We start from the raw sequence: 22077 nt of genomic DNA on the forward strand, positions 1-22077 counted from the left end.
GTATTACGGTACTCCTTAATATGAATGGCAACTCTGGCTTCCACATCAATTCTCAGAGTAGTTCATCTGCCCTCAATAACTTTAAATTCTAACATAAATTTCTAGCTCAATGTGGGCAAAGTGAATGAAGCAAACCTGCACAACTGTGCCTAATAAATAGAGAAATAAGTTGCTGCCACATTTCCACACACCGCTGCTACCCAGCCAGGTAGCCATATTGCATGCACAAATTGCATGCGATCCATCAGATTGAGATTTTCATGCAACCGGTGATCAGCGAGTGATCGCTGCGATTTGTGCACACACGTGATCCACAAAACGACTGGTTGCCCATGCGAAGGATCGCTGTGATCTGTCGCTCCTGTGTGCAGCCCCTTAGAGATGTAAAAGGTTGTGATGTCACACTCACTGAAAACAGTTTATTGTTACAAAGTATTGCATTGTCTTCGTCCTAAAGACTTCGCATACATCTGCTGTCGGCAGACCTTGTATCTGCATTGTGTTTTGTAGTTACAAATGGTGCATTTTCTTTGCAACTAAAGTTTTATTTTGATGTTATTCTCTCATCTATGTTTTATTGCTGCAGTAGTGTGCTAAAGTAAAATTCTTTGTTAAAGTATCAGTTCTTACCAGCCGAAATTACAAAAAATTTAACTGAAAACTAAATAAAAAAAAATTCCCAGAACTCTAAAAACTTCCCAGGTTTTCCCAGTTGTTACAGGGTGCATACACGCTGATAATGTACATTCATAAAAAGCTGAAGCACATTTTTTTTTACATCAAGCAGAGTCACGTGGCTCTGTTAAATCTGTTTATGTAAGTTTCAATTTGTAATTGCTAAGGTACAAAATACTGTTTCTAATGTACTATTTTCACCTTTTGGTGTCCGTATTTTTATTTTTTTACATACTTTTGTCTATAAACATAAGCTGTCTAGGTACACATTACTGTGGATTGGGAGATAGTGTATTCGTGTCACTTGACTGTGAGACGTTGGTCAGAGTTTGGGTTCATATAATTAGTTCCCCTACAGTTAATGGAAGTGACAGATACACTATATTTTTTGTTACATCAGTCAAATACCTTTTTGAAATGTATAAATATTACACTAATATGTTCATTATACTTTGTGTTATTCAACAATTTTGACATCGACATCACCAGTACAGATTAATTCTATTAAAATTAGGCAATCAAGAACATAATGCTGGCTCTTTTAGAATGTCTTTGACAAAATCCTTCATTGTAATCCAGATTGTCAGTTCTAGTGGACAAAAATATTGAGTCAAAAAATGGAAAAGTATACTTAACTTTAAAATCTATCAAATGGCTGTCACAATTACAATGTAGATTATCTGCTTAGTCCCCTACAAAAGAGGAGAGAGGGAGAAGGAGGGATGGGAGGAGGGAGAGAGAGAAAGAGAGAGAGCTTGCTACAAATATCAAAGCTTTATGGATTGAGAGCACTCACACAGATTGTGAAGAATTCATAAAAACCACCACCACTTCTTTGGTTCCACTCTTGATGGTAAGACGGTTTCCGGTTAAAGTAGTTACATTAGTTCCAACAGATACAGACCTGAAAACGAAAACACAAAAATAAATGAGGGGCATCTAGTATTTTAAACGTTATTCAATAGCTTAATAACAAAATCAACTGACAATGTGACCACAAAGGAAAGTCACTGGACGTTCATTTTCAAACATATATCTTCTAGAGGAAATATTACTTTTCTTCCTGACATCAGAGGTCACCTACAAGGTTTATTAACAATCAGTTGGATATTTCCTACTAATTAGTCTCATAAGAATGATTAATTCTAAATATTTAATATAATTAAAGGAAATTATTCATTCACAAATTGTGTTCCATAAATTCCTTGATGAAGGAGTGTCTTCGAGAATGTGAAATGAGTAAAATTATACATTAATTGGTAGAAGCAGCCGCTGGGCAGTCTCCTTCTACAAAGTAGTCTAACAACCAGTTATGAGTAGTGCTAATCTACTCACAAAGTAGTCTAACAACCAGTTATGAGTAGTGCTAATCTACTCACATTAACCAAGAAGGATGGCAGATAAGGAAATTTTATTTATTTTGCATATTTACTATGGTAGGAAGACTACCTTACTACATTTCTACGTCATTAGGGTGTACAGAGTGCCTTCAATCTCTCCTTACTGTGTTGGCGAAAATACATATTTAGAAGTCAGTTGTATGCACAAAAAACTGTCCAAAATCGTACTGAACGCTTTCTTCAAAACTTATTTTGAATGATTATTCAGGAGCCAATATGAAATGTGAATGGCTGCAAAAACATACTTGACCTCTTAGCAACAAATAACCCTGAACAAATAGGTAGCATCACAATGGATACAGGGATTAGTGACCACAAGGTCATTAGAGCAATACTGAATACCATAACATCTAAATCCACAAAAAATATATGCAAAGTGTATCTGTTTAAAAAGCAGATAAAAAATTCGCTCGATGCCTTCCTAAGAATCAGTCACCACTCCCTCCAGTCTGACTATGAAGCATACAACAGAAGTGGTTTAAATTCATAGAAATAGTACTGACGGCAATTGAAATATATATACCAAATAAATTAATAACAGACGGTACTGATCCCCCATGGTACACAAAATATGTCAGAATACTGTTGAAGAAACAAAAAAAAAAAAGCATACTAAATTAAAAAAAAAAAGTCCTGAAGATTTGCATAGTTTTACAGAAGCTCAACATTTAACTCGAACATCAATGCGAGACGCTTTCAGTAATTTCCACAATGAAAATGTTTCAAAATCTGGCACAAAATCCAAACAGACATTCTGGTCATACGAAAAGTACACCAGTGGCACAATGTAATTGATACCTTCACTTCACGACAGTGACAGTAATGTTACTAATGACAACTAAAACAGAGTTACTAACATGGTATTCTGAAATTCCTTGACCAAAGAAGACAAAGTAAATACTCCAAAATTTGAATCAAGAACAACTGCAAACATGAATAAGTTAGAAGTAGGTAGGTCTAACAAAGCACCTAAAATCACTTAATTAAGGTAAAGCCTCTGGCCCAGATTGCATCCAGTTACGTTCATATCAAAGCATGCTGATACAGTGGCTCCTAACAACAGCTTCCAAGTTGAAACATCTGTGGACAAAAATTGGGAAGTTTCACAGGTCATATCAATAATCGAAATAGTAAATAAGAGTAATCCACTGAATTACAGACCTATGTCACTAACGACTCTTTGCAGTAGGATATTGGAACATATGTGATTGAACATTATGAATTAGCTCAAAGAAAATGATTTATTCACCAATAGATAATATAGATTCAGAAAATATCATTCTTGTGAAAAACAACTTGCTTGATATTCACATTAAGTAATGAGTGCTATCATCACGGAATCTCAAACTAATTACATATTTTTAGATTTCCCAAAGTCTTTTGACATCATTCTTCACAATTAAGTTCTAATCAAATTGTGTGCCTTCGGAGTATCATCTCAGTCGTGCAACTGCATTCACCATTTCCATTCAGAAAGGTCACAGTTCATAATATCCTGATCTACATAAATGATTTAGGAGATAAATTGACCAGCCCTCTTAGATTGTTTGCAGATGATGCTGTCATTTACCATCTTGTAAAGTCATCAGATGATCAAAATACAATTGCAAAATGATTTTGACAAAATATCTGTATGGTGTGAAAAGTTGCAATTGAATCTGAATAATGAAAAGTAGGAAGTCATTCACATGGGTACTAAAGGGATGCACTCAATTTTGGTTACATAATAAATTATACAAATCAAAAGGCTGTGAATTCAACTAAATACAGAGAAACAAAATTTATGAATACTTCAATCGCATAGCTAATGTTGTCTGGAAAGCGAACTAAAGACTGTGATATATTGGCAGAAGACTTGATTTCAAAAGTTAATGCAACAGGTCTACTAAAGAGACTGCCTAAATGTGGGACTTGTATGAGATACAGTAGATCAAAAAAGGTCAAAGAAGGACAACTTGTTTTGTATTATCAGGAAATACACGAGAGAGTGACACAGACATGATACGCGAATTGGTGTGCCAATCATTAAAACAAAGGCATTTTTCATTGCAGCAGGACCTTCTCGTGAAATTTTAATCATCAACTTTCTCCTGCAAATGGGAAAATATTTTGTTGGGACCCACCAATGCAGGAGAAATTATCATCATCATAACAAAGTATGAGAAATCAGAGCTCACACAAAAAGATTTAAATGTTCATTTTTCCCATGCGCTGTTTGAGAGTGAAACGGTAGAAAAATAGTTTGAAGGTGGTTCAATGAACCCTCTGCTATGCACTTAATTGTGAACTACACGCTAATCACTCAGACGGATGTTAAAGACAGGGCTACCCGTGAAAATAGTCATGTGATCTATAAACTAAGTTACAACCACTGTGCTGTTTTCTACATGGGCATGACAACTAACAGGCTGACTGATAAACTGTGGCCAAATGACAGCTGTATCACTCTGTTGCTGAACATGCTGCCCAACACAATGTGCTTAACTTCAGTGACTGCTTCACAGCCTGTGCCTTCCTACCAGCACCAACTGCGCAGGTGGGAACTCTCCCTACAATAGTCCTACATTCCCTCACCCTTCACTACCTCCTGTCCTCCACCCAACTACCCATTTCCCTGCTCTCACGGCAGCACTCCCCCCCCCCCCCCCCCCAAAAAAAACTTCCCAACTGCACCTAGCAGTCCTATCCTGCCCCAACATGTCCCTGCATGCTCCCACATTCCTACCTGTTATCTTTCCTCTTCCCACCCCATGTCTCTTCCTTACCCCCACCACACACAACAGATTGCATTAGGCACAATTGCTGTCCTAGTCTGACCACAGTGGCCACAGATAGTGGGCGTGTGTGTTTGTGTGTGTTGTGTTTGTGTGAATATGTGTATGTCTTCTACTTTGGAAGAAGGCCTTTTGGCCGAAAGCTTACTTGAGTAGAAGTCTTTTCGTTGTGCCTTTCTGCAACTCAACATCTCCTCCATGTTGTGAGTAGCACTCTATCCTTTTCATAATATTCCTGTTATTCAATCCTGGACTTTCCATTGTTTAAACCTCTTCACATTAAATACAAGTCCCCTCCAAGAATTCTTACAGAAGCAATTATTATCAGCACTCATTATTTACACCAGTGATATTCTCCTTAACATAAACTTAAAGACTGAAAAATTATTTTGAACTTCACCAGTAAGGGGCACTCTGACAACTGCTTATTTATAATTTACTTCTTCTCAAATAGTATTTGCACAAACAAAATCCATTCTTTTCTAGTATCACTAGGTACTGAACTGATGACTGCGATTTACCCAATCCATGAAATTTTTCTTGTCGAAGTTGATTCTATTTCATAGTGAAATAATTTGAGATTACTGTTTACATAATGCAGCTTTCTCAGGCCAGCTTGTTCAGTGTTAATTTTTTATGTAGATTTAAAATCAGCTTTTTAATATTATAGGCCCACAAAGTAAAACACGAGTTTTGTTACTTGTGTGGGAAAATAACAGATGACAGTAGAAATACAGAGAATATTAAAAATGAACACAAAATAACAAGAAAATCTTTCAGAAAAGAGGAATATGTTAAAATGTAATATAAACTGAAGTATTTTGTCTGGAGTGTAGTCCAATTTGGAAAAGAAACAGAGAAGGAGAAAATAGAGCTTTTGAAAATGTAGTGCCACTGAAGAATGCTGAAGATTAGATGAGTACATTGGATATGTGATGACAAGGTACTGATCAAAACAGGGAAAAGAAAGAAATTTATGGCACAATTTGCCTAAAAGAAGGTTGATAGTACACATTCTGAAGCATCATGGAAGAGTTAATCTGTCACTGAGGGGAAATGTGAGAGGTAAAAACTGTAGTGAGATCAAGGCATAAGTACAGAAAGGAGGTTCAAGTGGGTGTACAATACAACAACTATGCAGATGAAGAGACTTGCACAAAACACAGTAGTATGAAGACTGCATGAAACCAGTATTCGGACTGAGCACAACAACAACAACAACAATTTTTAACTTTTGAAATCAGTAAGTGTGCATAAAAGCAAGTTTGTCTTGCTGTCTGTAGCCAACAACATTAGTAAAAGGATAGATTGCTACTCATCATACAAAGGAAATGTTAAGTTGCAGCCACAACAGCTTTTTATATACCCATTCTCTTCGTAGATATTACATAATAGTCACAGGAAACTACTTTTTTTTTTTGGTTTTGTGAACTGCATAATTTTACATTCCTGAACATTTACAGCAAGTTGCCATGTCTGTTGTAATCTTACCAAGATCTGACTGAATATTTATGCAGCTTCTTTGAGACATATCTTCATTACAGATAGTTGCATCATCTGCAATAAGTCTGAGGTTACTATTAATATTGTCTACAAGGTCATTAATACACAACATGAACAGCATGGGTCCCAACACACTTCCCTGGGGCACAGCCCCAGTCATCTGATGATGACTTTCTATTCAAGATGACATACTGCACCCTCCCTAACAAAAAGCCTTTAATCCAGTCACAAATTTCACTTGATACGTCCTATGATTGTGCTTTTGATGACGTATAGGTGTTGTACTGAATCAAATGTTTTTCAGTAATCAATAAAGACTGCATCTACCTGACACCTTTGATGCAAAGCTTTCAGTATGTTATGGGAGAAAAGCGTGAGTTGTGTTTCACATGATCAATGTTTTCTGAATCCTTGTTACTTGCCATAGAGGAGATCATTCTGTTCAAGATACCTCATTATGTTTGACCCCAAAATATGTTCCAAGATCCTTCAACAAATCAATGTTTAGGACATCAGCGATAGTGTTGTGGATCACTTCCTACCACCGTTCTTGTAGATGGGCGTGTCCTGTGCTATGGGAATGATTCAGAAATAAGGAACTTGGGTCCCGCGTGAGCTGAAACCAAGAGACATTGAACGGTTTGTGTGTTTGTGAACAGTTGCTTCAGAGGCAAAAACAGAAGGGATTTCTGCATTGCACTGTGACCGAGGATGAAAAATGGGTTCATTACGATAACCACAAACGCAAAAAATCATGGGGATATCCCGGCCATGCTTCCACGTCGATGGCCAAACCGAATATTCACGGTTCAAAGATCATGCTCTGCATTTGGTGTAACCAGCTCGGCGTCTTGTACTATGAGGTGTTAAAACCAAGTGAAACAATCACAGCTCATTATCGAATGGAATTAATGCATTTGAGCAGAGCATTAAAAGACAAACGGCCACTACAGAGCGAGAGGCACCATAAAGTAGTTTTGCAGTACGACAACGCTCAACCCCACGTTGCAAAAGAGGTCAAAAGGTACTTGGAAACGTTAAAATGGGAAGTCCTACCCCACCTGCCGTATTCTCCAGACATTGCTCCCTCTGACTATCGCCTGTTTAGATCAATGGCACATGGCCTGGCTGACCAACACTTCCGACCTCATGAAGAAGTCACAAATTGGCTTGATTCGCGGATCACTTCAAAAGATGAACAATTTTTTCACGCAGGATTCTTACATTGCCCAAAAGATGGGAGAAAGTAGTGGCCAACAATGGAAAATACTCTGAATGATACATGTGTAACCAATTTGTTTCATTAAAGCCTCAAATGTTGGAGAAAAAATTGCAGTAGCAAATCTGTACACCTTGTACAATATTTTAAAATATTTTAAAGTGTGTTAATTCAATTAACAGATCCCAATGTTTATATGATAATTTTTATTTTCAAGAAGATGTAAAAGTTTATCCAGAAGTGTAAAGAAAAGGGTTAAATTGCCGCTGTGGTCAATGTTACTCCCAGGGGGTTAGAATTACTCTAGTTGATGGTATCCTTTGTACCTTACACATTGGAACCACAACTGTGTCATAGTCACTGATACCAGTTTTAATGTGGATGTGCTCAAAGAGGTCAAGTCTATTTGTTGCCGTTGGATCCAATATATTTCCCTCGTACCTGTTCTAGGTAGTTTTCAGAGAAGGGATTTAGTTGTGTTTCACAGGATGTCTTATAATGCCCAGCACTAACAATACTGCAACTTTCTCAACTGATTGTTGGATGATTAAAGTCTTCACTAATTATTACAATATGATTGGGAAACTTATGTGCAAGCGAACTGAGGTTTTCTTTGAAGTTTTCGGTTACATCAGAAGATGATTCTGGTGGGCAACAGAAGCATCCACTTAGCATTTTATGCCTATTGCTGAAACTGAATCGCGCAGAAATAATCTCACATGCTGCTTAAATTTCTATCTCGGTGGATCTGAGTTTCGTATCTACTGCAATAAATACACCAACTCGATTTTCCATTTTCCTGTTCTTTCAATACACACTTAAATTTTCCACAAAAATCTCACTGCTATCAATTTCAAGTTTCAATCAGCTTTCTGTACCTAGTATTATGTGAGCTTCATTGCTTTCCATGAGCACTTTGAACTCTGACCCTTTGTTGAGAATGTTTTGGCTGTTAACTGCTAGGATTTTAATACTCTCACCTGTGGGAGGCATTTCTTTCGATCTTACAATGATACTCCTGGGTTTCCCACTGGTATCATTATCTGGACTGGATGGAGCCTAGCTTCCCTCTGGACCTTGGAAGTCTCTGCCTCAGTCCTTCCACTTGACTCAGAAACGAAGGGCCACGATCAGTTCTGGGGACAATGCTGCAACTTGTATGCTTCATTAAAACTCCATGCACAAGCTGGTCTTCTTGACCTCTCTCCCAGTTGCTGTAATGGTCCACATATGACCTCCGAGCCCAGACAACAGGCATCATTTTTCCAAAGTGTGCCACAACCTGCTGTTGGCTGTGCCCTGTTGCCAAAATGGCTGCCTGAAGCTTTCAACCAAAAGGCCTTCTTTTGAAGCACAAAACATACACATATTCATGCAAGCACAACTCACATATGACCACTGTCTCTAGCCACTGAGGCCAAACTGGTGTCAGGGCCAGACGCAGTAGTCATGGTTTTCTACTTTAGAAGAAGGTTGCCTCAGTGACCGGAGACAGTGGTCACATGTGAGTGAGTTGTAAATGTGGGAATGTGTGTGTGTGTATTCTACTTTAGATGAAAGCCTTTTGACCACAAGATTAAATGTGCAGCAATCTTTTTGTTGTGCCTGTCTGTGAGTCAACATCTTCTCTATATATGTGATACAATATTGCAGTGACTGTGTTGTTGAGAAGTACGATGCGAACTTCTGTAGCAACTACAGAGGTTATGATACATGAAATGTATTCACAGTTCCTGTCCTGATAACATTGGGGAGGGATGTTCCAAGACAGAGTCCCACCCCTTGCAGGACCCAGAGAAGGCCACGTTTTCCTTGGTGAGGAGGTGGAGGAGGAGCGGTTCCTGGAGGGGAAGTGATGGGAGCCGTAGAGGGTGAGGAAAGGGAAGGGGGGCAGGATGGGGGTAAGGGGGAGGAGTGAGGAGGGGAAGGCAAAAAGGTAGACGAGAGATTTGCAGGGTGAAGTCTGTCAAATTTCTTCCAGGCCTCAAAGTAGCTGAGACCGTCAAGGGTCTTTATTTCCTGAATTCTTTTTTTCTTCATGTACAGTGGACGCTCGGGGAGAATGAAGACCACAGCAGTTTGCACAATTAGGCAGTGGGGTGCAAGGGCTCCCCACATGAAGAGAGCAGCCACAGTCACCACAGATGGGAATGGCATCGCATTGCAAGGCCATGTGGCCGAACTTGGAGCAATGGAAGCAATGCATGGGAGGTGGAATGTACGGTTTCAGGTTGCATCTGTACACCATTCCCTCGGCTTCTCAGGCAGGGTGTCTCCTTCAAATCCTTCACATGCCATGATGAAAGTGCCAGTGTATAGATGATGTTCCTTAGGGCCTTCCTGGATATGCCAAATGAAATGAATGCGGCGTCGTTACAGATTAGCCCTATGTTCATCACTGGACTGAAGGAGAAGGTGCCTATGAAAAATTACACCCTGTATCATATTGACAGCCATGGGGTTGTCTCCTAAACAGTCGCAGGCACAGAGGGAGGCTGGCTGACTGGCAGAAGTTGTCTTTGTAAAGAGAGAGCCAGATCTCATCTTGCTTAATACCCAACTTCACTGAACTTGTCCTCAGTATGTTCCACAAAGAAAATGAGTTTGGTGGTGGGACCTTTGCCTTTCGTGGGCTAGTGCTCTACCAACTGAGCTACCCAAGCATGACTCACGCCCCGTCCTCACAGCTTTACTTCCGCCAGTACCTCGCCTCGTACCTTCCAAACTTTACAGAAGCTCTCCTGCGAACCTTGCAGAACTAGCACTCCTGAAAGAAAGGATATTGCGGAGACATGGCTTAGCCACAGCCTGAGGGATGTTTCCAGAATGAGATTTTCACTCTGCAGCGGAGTGTGCGCTGGTATGAAACTTCCTGGCGGATTAAAACTGTGTGCCAGACCGAGACTCGAACTCGGGACCTTTGCCTTTCGCGGGCAAGTGGTAGAGCACTTTCCCGCGAAAGGCAAAGGTCCCGAGTTCGAGCCTCGGTCCGGCACACAGTTTTAATCTGCCAGGAAGTTTCACAACTAATTCTACTTATGAGGATACTGGTCAAAACTTTGTACAAAGCAGAGAGAAAGCTGGAGGATGGTAGTTTTGCATGTTATAGATACCTCCTCCTCCGGGCAGTAGGTTTATGTTTGTGGTGTTCCACGATTGTGAAACAGGTTCACTGTGAAAGCTGGTTCAGTTTGCTGAAAATGTAATGTACATGTCATGAAAACTTTCTTAAAGAAGTAACACAAGCAAAAGTGAACATGGAGAAGCCTCAATTTCAGCCTTACAAACAAGACTGATTTTGTAATTCAAATATACTCTAAAATGGTAAATATGTTGCTGGGCTGGACAGGTTCAACATCAGCAGAGACCACAGGGTCATTAGAGGTTTGTGAGCAGCAAAAACCATAGTGTTATGAGAACAAAAGGTACAGTTAACATCATGAATTTAGAAGTTAACAGAAAATATTGCAGACAGTTATCAGCTGTAACATAATGAATCTTGGAAAGGTATCTGATGCAAGTACACAACTTGTTGGTGGCCATTGGAAGAAAATTAAACAAGTAAGAAAAATCAGACTGGTTAATGAAAAACAAAGGACAATATCAATTCAAACTAACAACAACATGGACAAGATAGATTGCAACTTGCCACATAGAGGAAACACTGAGTTGCAGCACGAACAATGAAAAAGAATGCAGTCAGGCCTTAGTACATGAAGATAGTGGTCATGTGTGTGTGTGAGTTATGTTTGTGTGAATTTTTTCTAGTTAGGAATAAATACTTTGTCCAAAAGCTAAAATATTCACCATCTTTTTCACTGTGTTTGTCTGGAACTCAACAAGTTCTCCATGTGGGGAGTAGCAGTCTATCTTTTCCATATCACTGTCATTCCATTCTTGACTTCATGCTGTTTTAACATTCAAGCTAAATGTGAAATTATTTTCTGAACTCTTCCCCACTTTCACGAAAGTAATCCACTGTGACATATAGAAATACAGCAAAAAAGTTATAAGAACAAACTTAGGGATCAACACAAGTTCGAAGCAGGCTTGACAGAAACATTTAATTAGTTAGGAAAAAAATAGGTAATGGCAACATACAATTGAATTACTGATAGCAAAAGAATTCTGAACTTGAACAAAACCTATTCCTGCAACCTACAGGACAAGAAGAGAAAGCACTGCACGTTCAGACCTTTCTAACTGTTTTAGACATCCATATATACTTTCTCTGAAGCATTTTTGTTTTTTCAGAGTAGGCCTCCTGAAGCAAACAGTCCCTCTGGTTAGATGTCTGTATCATTGCATTTTACTTAACAGTAAGGGAAACAAGTTATATCTTCTTCACTATCACAGTTTTCATATTTATTGAGATGACTAGGTCATGAAATGTTACTGAAGTACTTAAATTTATAATTTTCAGTAATCTGTTCCTGTTCATGATGAGTTTTGGTCTTGCTCTACTGCTAGTCATGGATTAGAAAATTCGTCCCACAGAATAACTCAAGCAACATATTTTTGCCATGACTTAATGTGAGGTGTTATTAACTGATAACTTAATGACTTAAATCTGGACACCACACCACTGGAAAACAATATGCATATGGCATCAATGTTTTCTGTCTTGTATTCTACTCTTGAATATTTTAAATATCTACTTCTTTCTGTTACTATCTCTGGGACACATAGCAGGATGTCCATCTAACACAAAAACAAGACAGCAAGTAATTTCTTATGTGAGAAACAGCTGATTATAAGTTGCATCAGAATTACCAAATTAGCTATGATGATTACAGAGCCACTCAGACTGGCAACACGAATGTACATTTCGTGGAACTGTTTCAGCGTCACGATCGGCCTCATCTTAATACAGCCGTCAGGCGTAATAACATCAGACTTGGGGATGCGCTGATGACAGAAGGCATGAGTCGCATTTCAGTGGTGTCGGTGGAGTCTATCAGCAGGACGGGTTTCACTAGACATGGCCTGCACCTCAACAGGTATGGAAAGGGGAGGTTGGCAAAGCTTATAGGTGACAGCATAGGTGGGGGTGGTGGGATCACCCATGGGAAAATTCCTGTAGTTGTGGGTGTTAGAGCTGTACCTTTTTCAGATTGAAGTCAGCTGATAGGTATTCCTGCTTAAGGGAAGTCTCTCTAACAAAGAAACCACTTTCGACAAAGCTTAGGTATCCGATTAATGAGAGAATTACTATATTTCATCAAAATATACAAGGTATTAGAAATAAAGTTAGTGAACTGCTTATAGATGTTGACTCTGAAATTATTGGTATATCTGAACACTTCTTAAATAAGGAGATAATTCAGAGGCTTCCTTTACCAGGATACAGGTTGGCTGGCAGCTTTTCTAGGAGCTCTTTGCGGTGTGGGGGAGTAGCCATGTATGTGAAAAATGGTATCCCATTTGAGTCAATTGATGTTTCAAAGTACTGCACTGAAAAGGTGTTTGAATGTTGTGCAGGTGTGGTTAAATTTAGTGGAGCTAAACTTCTAACTGTTGTTATTTATAGATCCCCAGACTCCGATTTCACAACATTTTTGCTAAAGCTAGAGGAGGTTCTTGGTTCACTTTCTAGGAAATACAAAAAGTTAGTTATATGTGGTGACTTCAATATTAATTGTATAAGTGATTGTGCAAGGAAAAGGATGCTGGCAGACCTCCTTAATTTATATAATCTTATGCAAACCGTATTCTTTCCAACGAGAGAGCAAGGGAACAGTACAACAACCATAGACAATATTTTTGTTCATTCCTCATTACCAGAAGGGCATTCTGTTAGCAGAAAGGTGAATAGCCTTTCATATCATGATGCACAAATTTTAACTCTAAAAGATTTTTGTGCTGCAACACATGTTAAATATAGTATTCAACTGTTTACGAAAGCTGATCCAGTTGCTGTAGAGACCTTTGTAAACCTTATCAAGGAACAAAAGTGGCAAGATGTTTATAGTGCTGATACAGTAGACGATAAATATAATGCTTTCCTCACGACTTTTCTCGTGCTCTTTGAAAGTTGCTTTCCGTTAGAACGTTCAAAACAGGGCACTAGCACAAACAGGCAGCCTGGGTGGCTGACTAGAGGGATAAGAATATCTTGTAGAACAAAGTGGCAATTATATCAAAACGTTAAAAATAGTCACAATCTAAATGCAGCAGCCCATTACAAACAGTATTATAAGGTGCTTAAAAAAGTTATTAGGAAAGCAAAAAGTATGTGGTATGCAGATAGAATAGCTAAGTCTCAGGATAAAATTAAAACCATATGGTCAGTCGTAAAGGAAGTGGCTGGTCTGCAGAGACAGGTCAAGGATATAGAATCAGTGCGTAGTGGGAATGTCCGTGTTACTGATAAGTCGCATATATGTACAGTATTTAATAATCAGTTTCTGAATATAGCAGGTGAACTAAATAGAAACCTAGTCCCAACAGGGAATCGTATAGCGCTCGTAGAAAAAAGTGTTCCGAGACTGTTACCTGAAATGCTCCTCCATGATACTGACAAGAGGGAGATTGAGTTAATAATTAAATCACTATTAAATCACTAAAGACCAAGAACTCTCATGGATATGACGGGGTAACTAGCAGAGTACTGAAGTACTGTTCTATGTATGTTAGCCCAGTACTCAGCCATATCTGTAACTTTTCCTTTACGAGTGGTAGGTTTCCTGACCGATTAAAGTGCTCGGTAGTGAAGCCACTTTATAAAAAGGGAGACAGGGATAATGTTGACAATTATAGACCTTTTTCTATGCCATTGGTGTTTGCTAAAGTTATCGAGAGGGTTGTATATACAAGGTTACTGGAGCATTTAAATTCACATAATTTGCTGTCAAATGTTCAGTTTGGTTTTAGAAATGGTCTAACAACTGAAAATGCTATATTCTCTTTTCTCTGTGAGGTTTTGGACGGATTAAATAAAAGGTTGCGAACGTTAGGTGTTTTCTTTGATTTAACGAAGGCTTTTGACTGTGTTGACCACAAAATATTACTGCAGAAGTTGGACCATTATGGAGTAAGGGGAGTAGCTTACAATTGGTTCACGTCTTACTTTAAGAACTGAAAGCAGAGGGTAATTCTTCGCAATATTGAGAGTGATAGTGATGTTCAGTCCCAATGGGGCACTGTTAAGTGGGGCGTTCCCCAAGGGTCGGTGCTGGGGCCACTGCTGTTTCTTATTTATATAAATGATATGCCTTGTAGTATTACAGGTGATTCAAAAATATTTCTGTTTGCTGATGACACCAGCTTGGTAGTGAAGGATCTTGTGTGTAATATTGAAAGAGTATCAAATAATGTAGTTCATGAAATAAGTTCGTGGCTCGTGGAAAATAATTTGATGCTAAATCACAGTAAGACTCAGTTTTTACAGTTTCTAAGTCACAATTCAACAAGAACCGATATTTTGATCAGACAGAATGGGCCTATTATAAGCAAGACAGAACAGTTCAAGCTCTTGGGCGTTCTGATACATAGATAGCTGTTGTGGAAAGCCCATGTTCAGGATCTTGTTCAGAAACTAAGTGCTGCTTTATTTACCATTAGAACAGTATCTGAAATAAGTGACACTTCAACACGAAAAGTAGTCTACTTCGCATATTTTCATATGCTTATGTCATACGGTATTATTTTTGGGGGTAATTCTTCTGATTCAAAAAGGGTATTTTTGGCTCAAAAACGGGCTGTTCGAGCTGTGTGTGGTGTAAGTTCAAGAACCTCTTGTCGACCCCTATTCAATAGTCTGGGAATTCTGACACTGCCCTCACAGTATATATTTTCTTTAAGGTCGTTTGCAATATTAGCTTATTCCCAAGAGTTAGCAGCTTCCACTCAGTTAATACTAGGCAGAAATCAAATCTGCATGTGGAATGCACTTCCTTGACTATTGTGCAGAAATGAGTGCAGTAGCTTTCACTTAGTTAATACTACGCAGAAATCAAATCTGCATGTGGAATGCACTTCCTTGACTCTTGTGCAGAAAGGAGTGCAGTATTCTGCTGCATCCATTTTCAATAAGCTACCACAAGAACTCAAATATCTTAGCAGTAGCCCAAACACTTTTAAGTCTAAACTGAAGAATTTCCTCACGGCTCACTCCTTTTATTCTGTCGAGGAGCTCCTGGAAGAGCTGAAAAATTAAGCAAATTCCAGTGTTACATTGTTGATTTTCTTTATTTAAACTTATGAATTGTCGCCTGAATATGTTTCTTATATTTCATTTTATCTGTTTCTACTACCGTGTTATAATTTCAAGTATTGACTCGTTCCATGACCATGGAGACTTCTCCTTAATTTGGTCCCATGGAACAATAAATAAATAAATTAAAGAAAAAAGCAGCTACGCAAAATATGTAGCAGTGTTAGCAGATTTTTAGTCAGGTAAAGATGACATTAGCAAGAGTGAGTTGAAAGGTTCGTCTCAAAAATCTACTACTTTTAAATGCTTCTCACATATGAATTTAGAAATGAGAAGCAATTAAATGTAGCATGTTTCTGACAAGAAAATGTTCTACCTCATCAGACTCTGGTTTTTCTTTCTTGTTAATTGGACTCATGCATTAGATTTGGTACGTTCGGATTACAATTTGAGTTGACTCTCTCTGCGACTTTAGTAGAGTTAGTTTTGTGCCCAACACTGATGTGGCAGCTTGGTTGTTTATCTGTAGATGGGTCCAAGTGATCTCAGAACAGAAAAAGTCAGAGTAATCATACAAGAAGTTTATGAAGTTATGGGAGCCCCAGCAACACTGAAACAGCAATCGCATGAGCAACTGATACAACAATATCAACAGCAGGAGAAAGAGAGCGCTTGATATAAAGGCAACAATAGCAAGAATAGTTTCAGCAATCATTATGAGACATTAACACAGCATTTTTAACATCATAGTTACCCTTGAATAGGAAAATAGGGCTGCAGGTAAACTACTACAAACAGCATAGTGAACACATTATTGTGGCCAAGATAGATACAAAGCCCACGCCTACCACAGTAGTACAAGTTTATATGCCAACTAGCTCTGCAGATGACAAAGAAATTGAAGAAATGTATGATGAAATAAAAGAAATTATTCAGATAGCGAAGGGAGACGAAAATTTAATAGTCATGGGTGACTGGAATTCGGCAGTACGAAAAGGGAGAGAAGGAAACGTAGTAGGTGAATATGGATTGCGGATAAGAAATGAAAGAGGAAGCCGCCTGGTAGAATTTTGCACAGAGCATAACTTAATCATAGCTAACACTTTGTTCAAGAATCATAAAAGAAGGTTGTATACATGGAAGAAGCCTGGAGATACTGACAGGTTTCAGATAGATTATATAATGGTAAGACAGAGATTTAGGAACCAGGTTTTAAATTGTAAGATATTTCCAGGGGCAGATGTGGACGCTGACCACAATCTATTGGTTATGAACTGTAGATTAAAACTGAAGACACTGCAAAAAGGTGGGACCTGGATAAACTGACTAAACCAGAGGTTGTACAGAGTTTCAGGGAGAGCATAAGGGAACAACTGACAGGAATGGGGGAAAGAAATACAATAGAAGAAAAATGGGTAGCTTTGAGGGATGAAGTACTGAAGGCAGCAGAGGATCAAGTAGGTAAAAAGATGAGGGCTAGTAGAAGTCCTTGGGTAACAGAAGAAATACTGAATTTAATTGAAGAAAGGAGAAAATATAAAAATGCAGTAAATGAAGCAGGCAAACAGGAATACAAACGTCTCAAAAATGAGATCGACAGGAAGTGCAAAATGGCTAAGCAGGGATGGCTAGAGAACAAATGTAAGGGTGGAGAGACACATCACTAAGGGTAAGATAGATACTGCCGAAAGGAAAATTAAAGAGACCTTTGGAGAAAAGAGAACCACTTGTATGAATATCAAGAGCTCAGATGGAAACCCAGCTCTAAGCAAAGAAGGGAAAGCAGAAAGGTGGAAGGAGTATATAGAGGGTCTATACAAGGGCGATGTACTTGAGGACAGTATTATGGAAATGGAAATGGAAGAGGATGTAGATGAAGATGAAATGGGAGATGCGGTACTGCGTGAAGAGTTTGACAGAGCACTGAAAGACCTGAGTCGAAACAAGGCCCCGGGAGTAGACAACATTTCATTAGAACTAATGACAGCCTTGGGAGAGCCAGGCCTAACAAAACTCTATCATCTGGTGAGTAAGATGTATGAGACAGGCAAAATACCCTCAGACTTCAAGAAGAATATAATAATTCCAATCCCAAAGAAAGCAGGTGTTGACAGACGCGAAAATTACCGAACTATCAGTTTAATAAGTCACAGCTGCAAAATACTAACGTGAATTCTTTACAGACGCATGGAAAAACTAGTAGAAGCCGACCTTGGGGAAGATCAGTTTGGATTCCGTAGAAATATCGGAACACATGAGGCAATACTGACCCTAAGACTTATCTTAGAAGCTAGATTAAGGAAAGGCAAACCTATGTTTCTAGCATTTGTAGACTTAAAGAAAGCTTTTGACAATGTTGATTGGAATACTCTCTTTCAAGTTCTGAAGGTAGCAGGAGTAAAATACAGGGAGCGAAAGGCTATTTACAATTTGTACAGAAACCAGATGGAAGTTATAAAGAGTTAAGGGACATGAAAGGGAAGATGTTATTCAATCTGTATATTGAGCAAGCAATAAAGGAAACAAAAGAAACATTCGGAGTAGGTATTAAAATCCGTGGAGAAGAAATAAAAACTTTGAGGTTCGCTGATGACATTGTAATTCTGTCAGAGATAGCAAAGGACTTGGAAGAGCAGTTGAACGGAATGGATAGTGTCTTGAAGGGAGGATATAAGATGAACATCAACAAAAGCAAAACGAGGATAATGGAATGTAGCTGAATTAAGTCAGATGATGCTGAGGGAATTAAATTAGGAAATGACAGACTTAAAGTAGTAAAGGAGTTTTGTTATTTGGGGAGCAAAATAACTGATGATGGTCGAAGCAGAGAGGATATAAAATGTAGACTGGCAATGGCAAAGAAAGCATTTCTGAAGAAGAGAAATTTGTTAACATCGAGTATAGATTTAAGTGCTAGGAAGTCGTTTCTGAAAGTATTTGTATGGAGTGTAGCCATGTACGGAAGTGAAACATGGACGATAAATAATTTGGACAAGAAGAGAATAGAAGCTTTTGAAATGTGGTGCTACAGAAGAATGCTGAAGTTTAGATGGGTAGATCACGTAACTAATGAGGAAGTATTGAATAGGATTGGGGAGAAGAGAAGTTTGTGGCACAACTTGACTAGAAGAAGGGATTGGTTGGTAGGACATGTTCTGAGGCATCAAGGAATCACCAATTTAGTATTGGAGGGCAGCGTGGAGGGTAAAAATCGTAGAGGGAGACCAAGAGATGAATACATTAAGCAGATTCAGAAGAATGTAGGTTGCAGTAGGTACTGGGAGATGAAGAAGCTTGCACAGGATAGAGTAACATGGAGAGCTGCATCAAACCAGTCTCAGGACTGAAGACCACAACAACAGCAAAAGTTACCCTTGTTTCCTATATTTTACATGCAATCAAAGGACTAGGACATTTACCAGCGTGAGTAAAAGTATGAGGTGTCACAGTAATTTTCAGTGTGAAAAACATAAAGTATGCGTGTTCACTTGCAAAAAGTACTTTGTGATATCATAATGTGACTTGCTACAGTAATGAGGTACACATTTGGCAGTTTGGACCTGTACCTACAGATTCTCACCCAGAGTAGTATTCGAGTACATACTGGGAAACCACAGAGTAGAAAACACTGATATGAAGTTCCTAATCACGTTATGTAAACTTTATAGTCACTAACCCATTCCACTATAGAGGCCATGCCACCTGTCACCATGGATCAACTGACGGGAATTCGAACAATAACCTCTCCTAATCACACTGGCCACAACATGAGATTAACTGACACTCCTCATTTGGGTCTATCAAAGGGATGAGTGAGCTTTTACATGGCCTGGATGGTACAACAATTTCCGGCAAAGAATCAATGAATAGCGTGCAGGTGGTGCCTCCATCATGCACTTCACCGCAACGTTGACTGAAGTGTATCTGCTGGGCTTAGAACACAATTTACACAAAAATGTTTCCTCTTTCTTTCATAATCACAAATTTCCTGTCTTTCCAGATCTCCAGTCTGCTCTCGAGACTTCATTTCTGCTTTCTGACTGTGATAATGCTCTTTAACATAAAACAGCATCACATTTTAGGTGATCTTAGCAATCAACACATGACAAACGAAAATGAGTTAGCAGCAGAAACATATTTGCTTAAGGGAGCACCTAATCAATAGAAAAAGAAGCATGAGCGAAAAAATAATGAAGCAAACACTACATTACAACCACAAAATAAACACTGTGAGTCATGTCACAGTCAGGAGAGGTCTGAAACATTTCAAGCTGTCGAACTGACAACATCTGAAAGCTAAATGAATGACCACTACTAGCTTTTTCTGGAGTGTGTAATATGTCTCCTTACTCACTACCCCTATTGTTACATTATGGAACTGGGACTTCTGGCTAGGAAACAGTTTACATATCTGGACTCTGTATAATTCCTGAGTGGCTTTCATGTTGTTGGAATTGTGCCTCAGACTTCGTACTGTATGGATTACAATTTGTGTTGCCTTGGTATGTGACTTTATTAAGTTAGGTACTAAATTCAACATTCCTCTATAAGTGTGCATATGAATCACTACACTCATTAATGTATTTGTGTACTTGTGCATTGAAGGAGATAAAGAAAAAGATGATTACTGAACTGTTTCTTTTTAGCAATGCTAATATTTATTCACAGAACTCACCCACTGGTTCTACTTGATGGCAAATCAAGTTGAGACACTTGTTCCACTTCCTTTGCTGGCATGAGGCATAAATCACTATTTGAAGAACCATCATCATGGATTTGCCTGGAGCTGCAGCAAAACATCAACTACTATATTTTACATTGCAAAAAGTTTCTTTCACTAAACAATCATATCAATAGACAAACAATATATAAAACAAAATAAAAGCATTTGAATATTAATCCACACAACTACGACTGGGGCAGGTTTAATAGAAATTCTAAAATTCTGACAATGAAACCTATGGTTCCTACCTATATCATGGGCAAAATGCAAGGTCAAAGAACAAATAGGTTGCAAAAATATGTAAAAGTTACACAAAAAGATGAAAAAGTCTGTCAGAACATAAACTAAAGAACTCTTGGTTGAACACAGAGAAAGCCAATAGTTGAAAATCACTTCTCTATTTATCAAAATGAAGTTCCATGCTCACTTTCATCTGCATTCATGAGGGAAATTTGTGTATACAGTTTATAAGTATTTCATGCAAACTGGCTGAACTATGAAGATTTAAAGTCTGTTCTGCCCGTGTTAAAACCTCTCTTCTTGTAAAGCTTTATTTTGTTCAATTTCTTCTTTGCTGAAGAAAGCAAATTTAATGGCATTAATGCTCTCAGAGCAAAAGCAAAATAGAGCAGACCTACAGCCAGGACAATATGATTCATGCATTTACGGAAAAAAAGTAGTGGATTTGAAATATCTGTGAGACTTTTGCTAACAGAAGGATGCTTTAATAAGCTCTATCCACCCATATGGCCCAGCAAATTCATGTTATTGACCATTCAGGAGTGACAGGTGCTGGGTTCCGGAACAGCAAATTACTGCAGTTATTCCAGCAGCCTCAGTGACATCGTTGGCTAGCAGTATAGTTTTCCTCATTAAATGCTACAGGAAATTAATGAAAACTGTAAAAAATTCAAATAGCTTGAAGTAAACATAAGCTTAGGATACTAAAAGATACCACACATGGCTTTGGACTCTTACACTTAAAAGACACTTTGGACCCTGTTAAAGAAACCCTTACAGGTTTGCTAACCATTGGTAAAGAAAGCCAACCGTTGCTGCTGTTGCACAGCTATTAGGCATTGTCCCTATGACAATGAGAATGCTGGTTTTCTCACTTTAAAAGAAACCAGCAGCAGTTAAGCACAACATTTATACAACTGTTGATCAGTATACTAATGTTCCACATAAACCCCAAACTATGCAAACACAGAATATGTTATATTTTTAAACAGTATTAAACTATCACACCAACAGCATTGCAAAATAAAAAGTTACGGCCAAAATTCTCTATAGTACGAATACTTTCCAAAAGATATTTGGCAGAGTGCTATGAACTTCACCACTGTGACAATGGTGTAAGACTTGAAGGCAGTTCATATGATGTGTGTTGCAGCTGTTACACAACAGTTTTACTACCATTATGTCCATTGCCATGAAGTTTATAACCAGTTTGGTTATGTAGTTGCTACAGCAGAAAAACAGGACGAAATACGTCACGATGAGTCATGACAAATGACACCCACTGTCCTTTCTTAAAAAGTTTTCTGAGTACTTCTAACCCAGTCTCACTTCCTATAGTCTAAATGGTGTAAAAAGCTGGTGTAAAAAGCTCTCTGACAGTTCGCAGA

At 38.5% G+C, this 22077-nt stretch overlaps 1 protein-coding gene across 1 annotated transcript in view; it reads right to left on the reverse strand.

Annotated features, from left to right (window-relative positions):
• Positions 1-22077, reverse strand: part of LOC126455777 (uncharacterized) — a 192141-nt gene that overhangs the window by 36974 nt on the left and 133090 nt on the right. The window contains exons 6-7 of the mRNA XM_050091542.1: positions 20402-20512; positions 1472-1579 (exon numbers count right to left, since the gene is read on the reverse strand). Coding sequence (XP_049947499.1) covers positions 1472-1579; positions 20402-20512 — 219 coding nt within the window. The remainder of the gene's footprint in view (positions 1-1471; positions 1580-20401; positions 20513-22077) is intronic.

This window comes from Schistocerca serialis, chromosome 2 (assembly GCF_023864345.2).
Source record: "Schistocerca serialis cubense isolate TAMUIC-IGC-003099 chromosome 2, iqSchSeri2.2, whole genome shotgun sequence".
Classification (NCBI taxonomy): Eukaryota; Metazoa; Arthropoda; class Insecta; order Orthoptera; family Acrididae; genus Schistocerca; species Schistocerca serialis.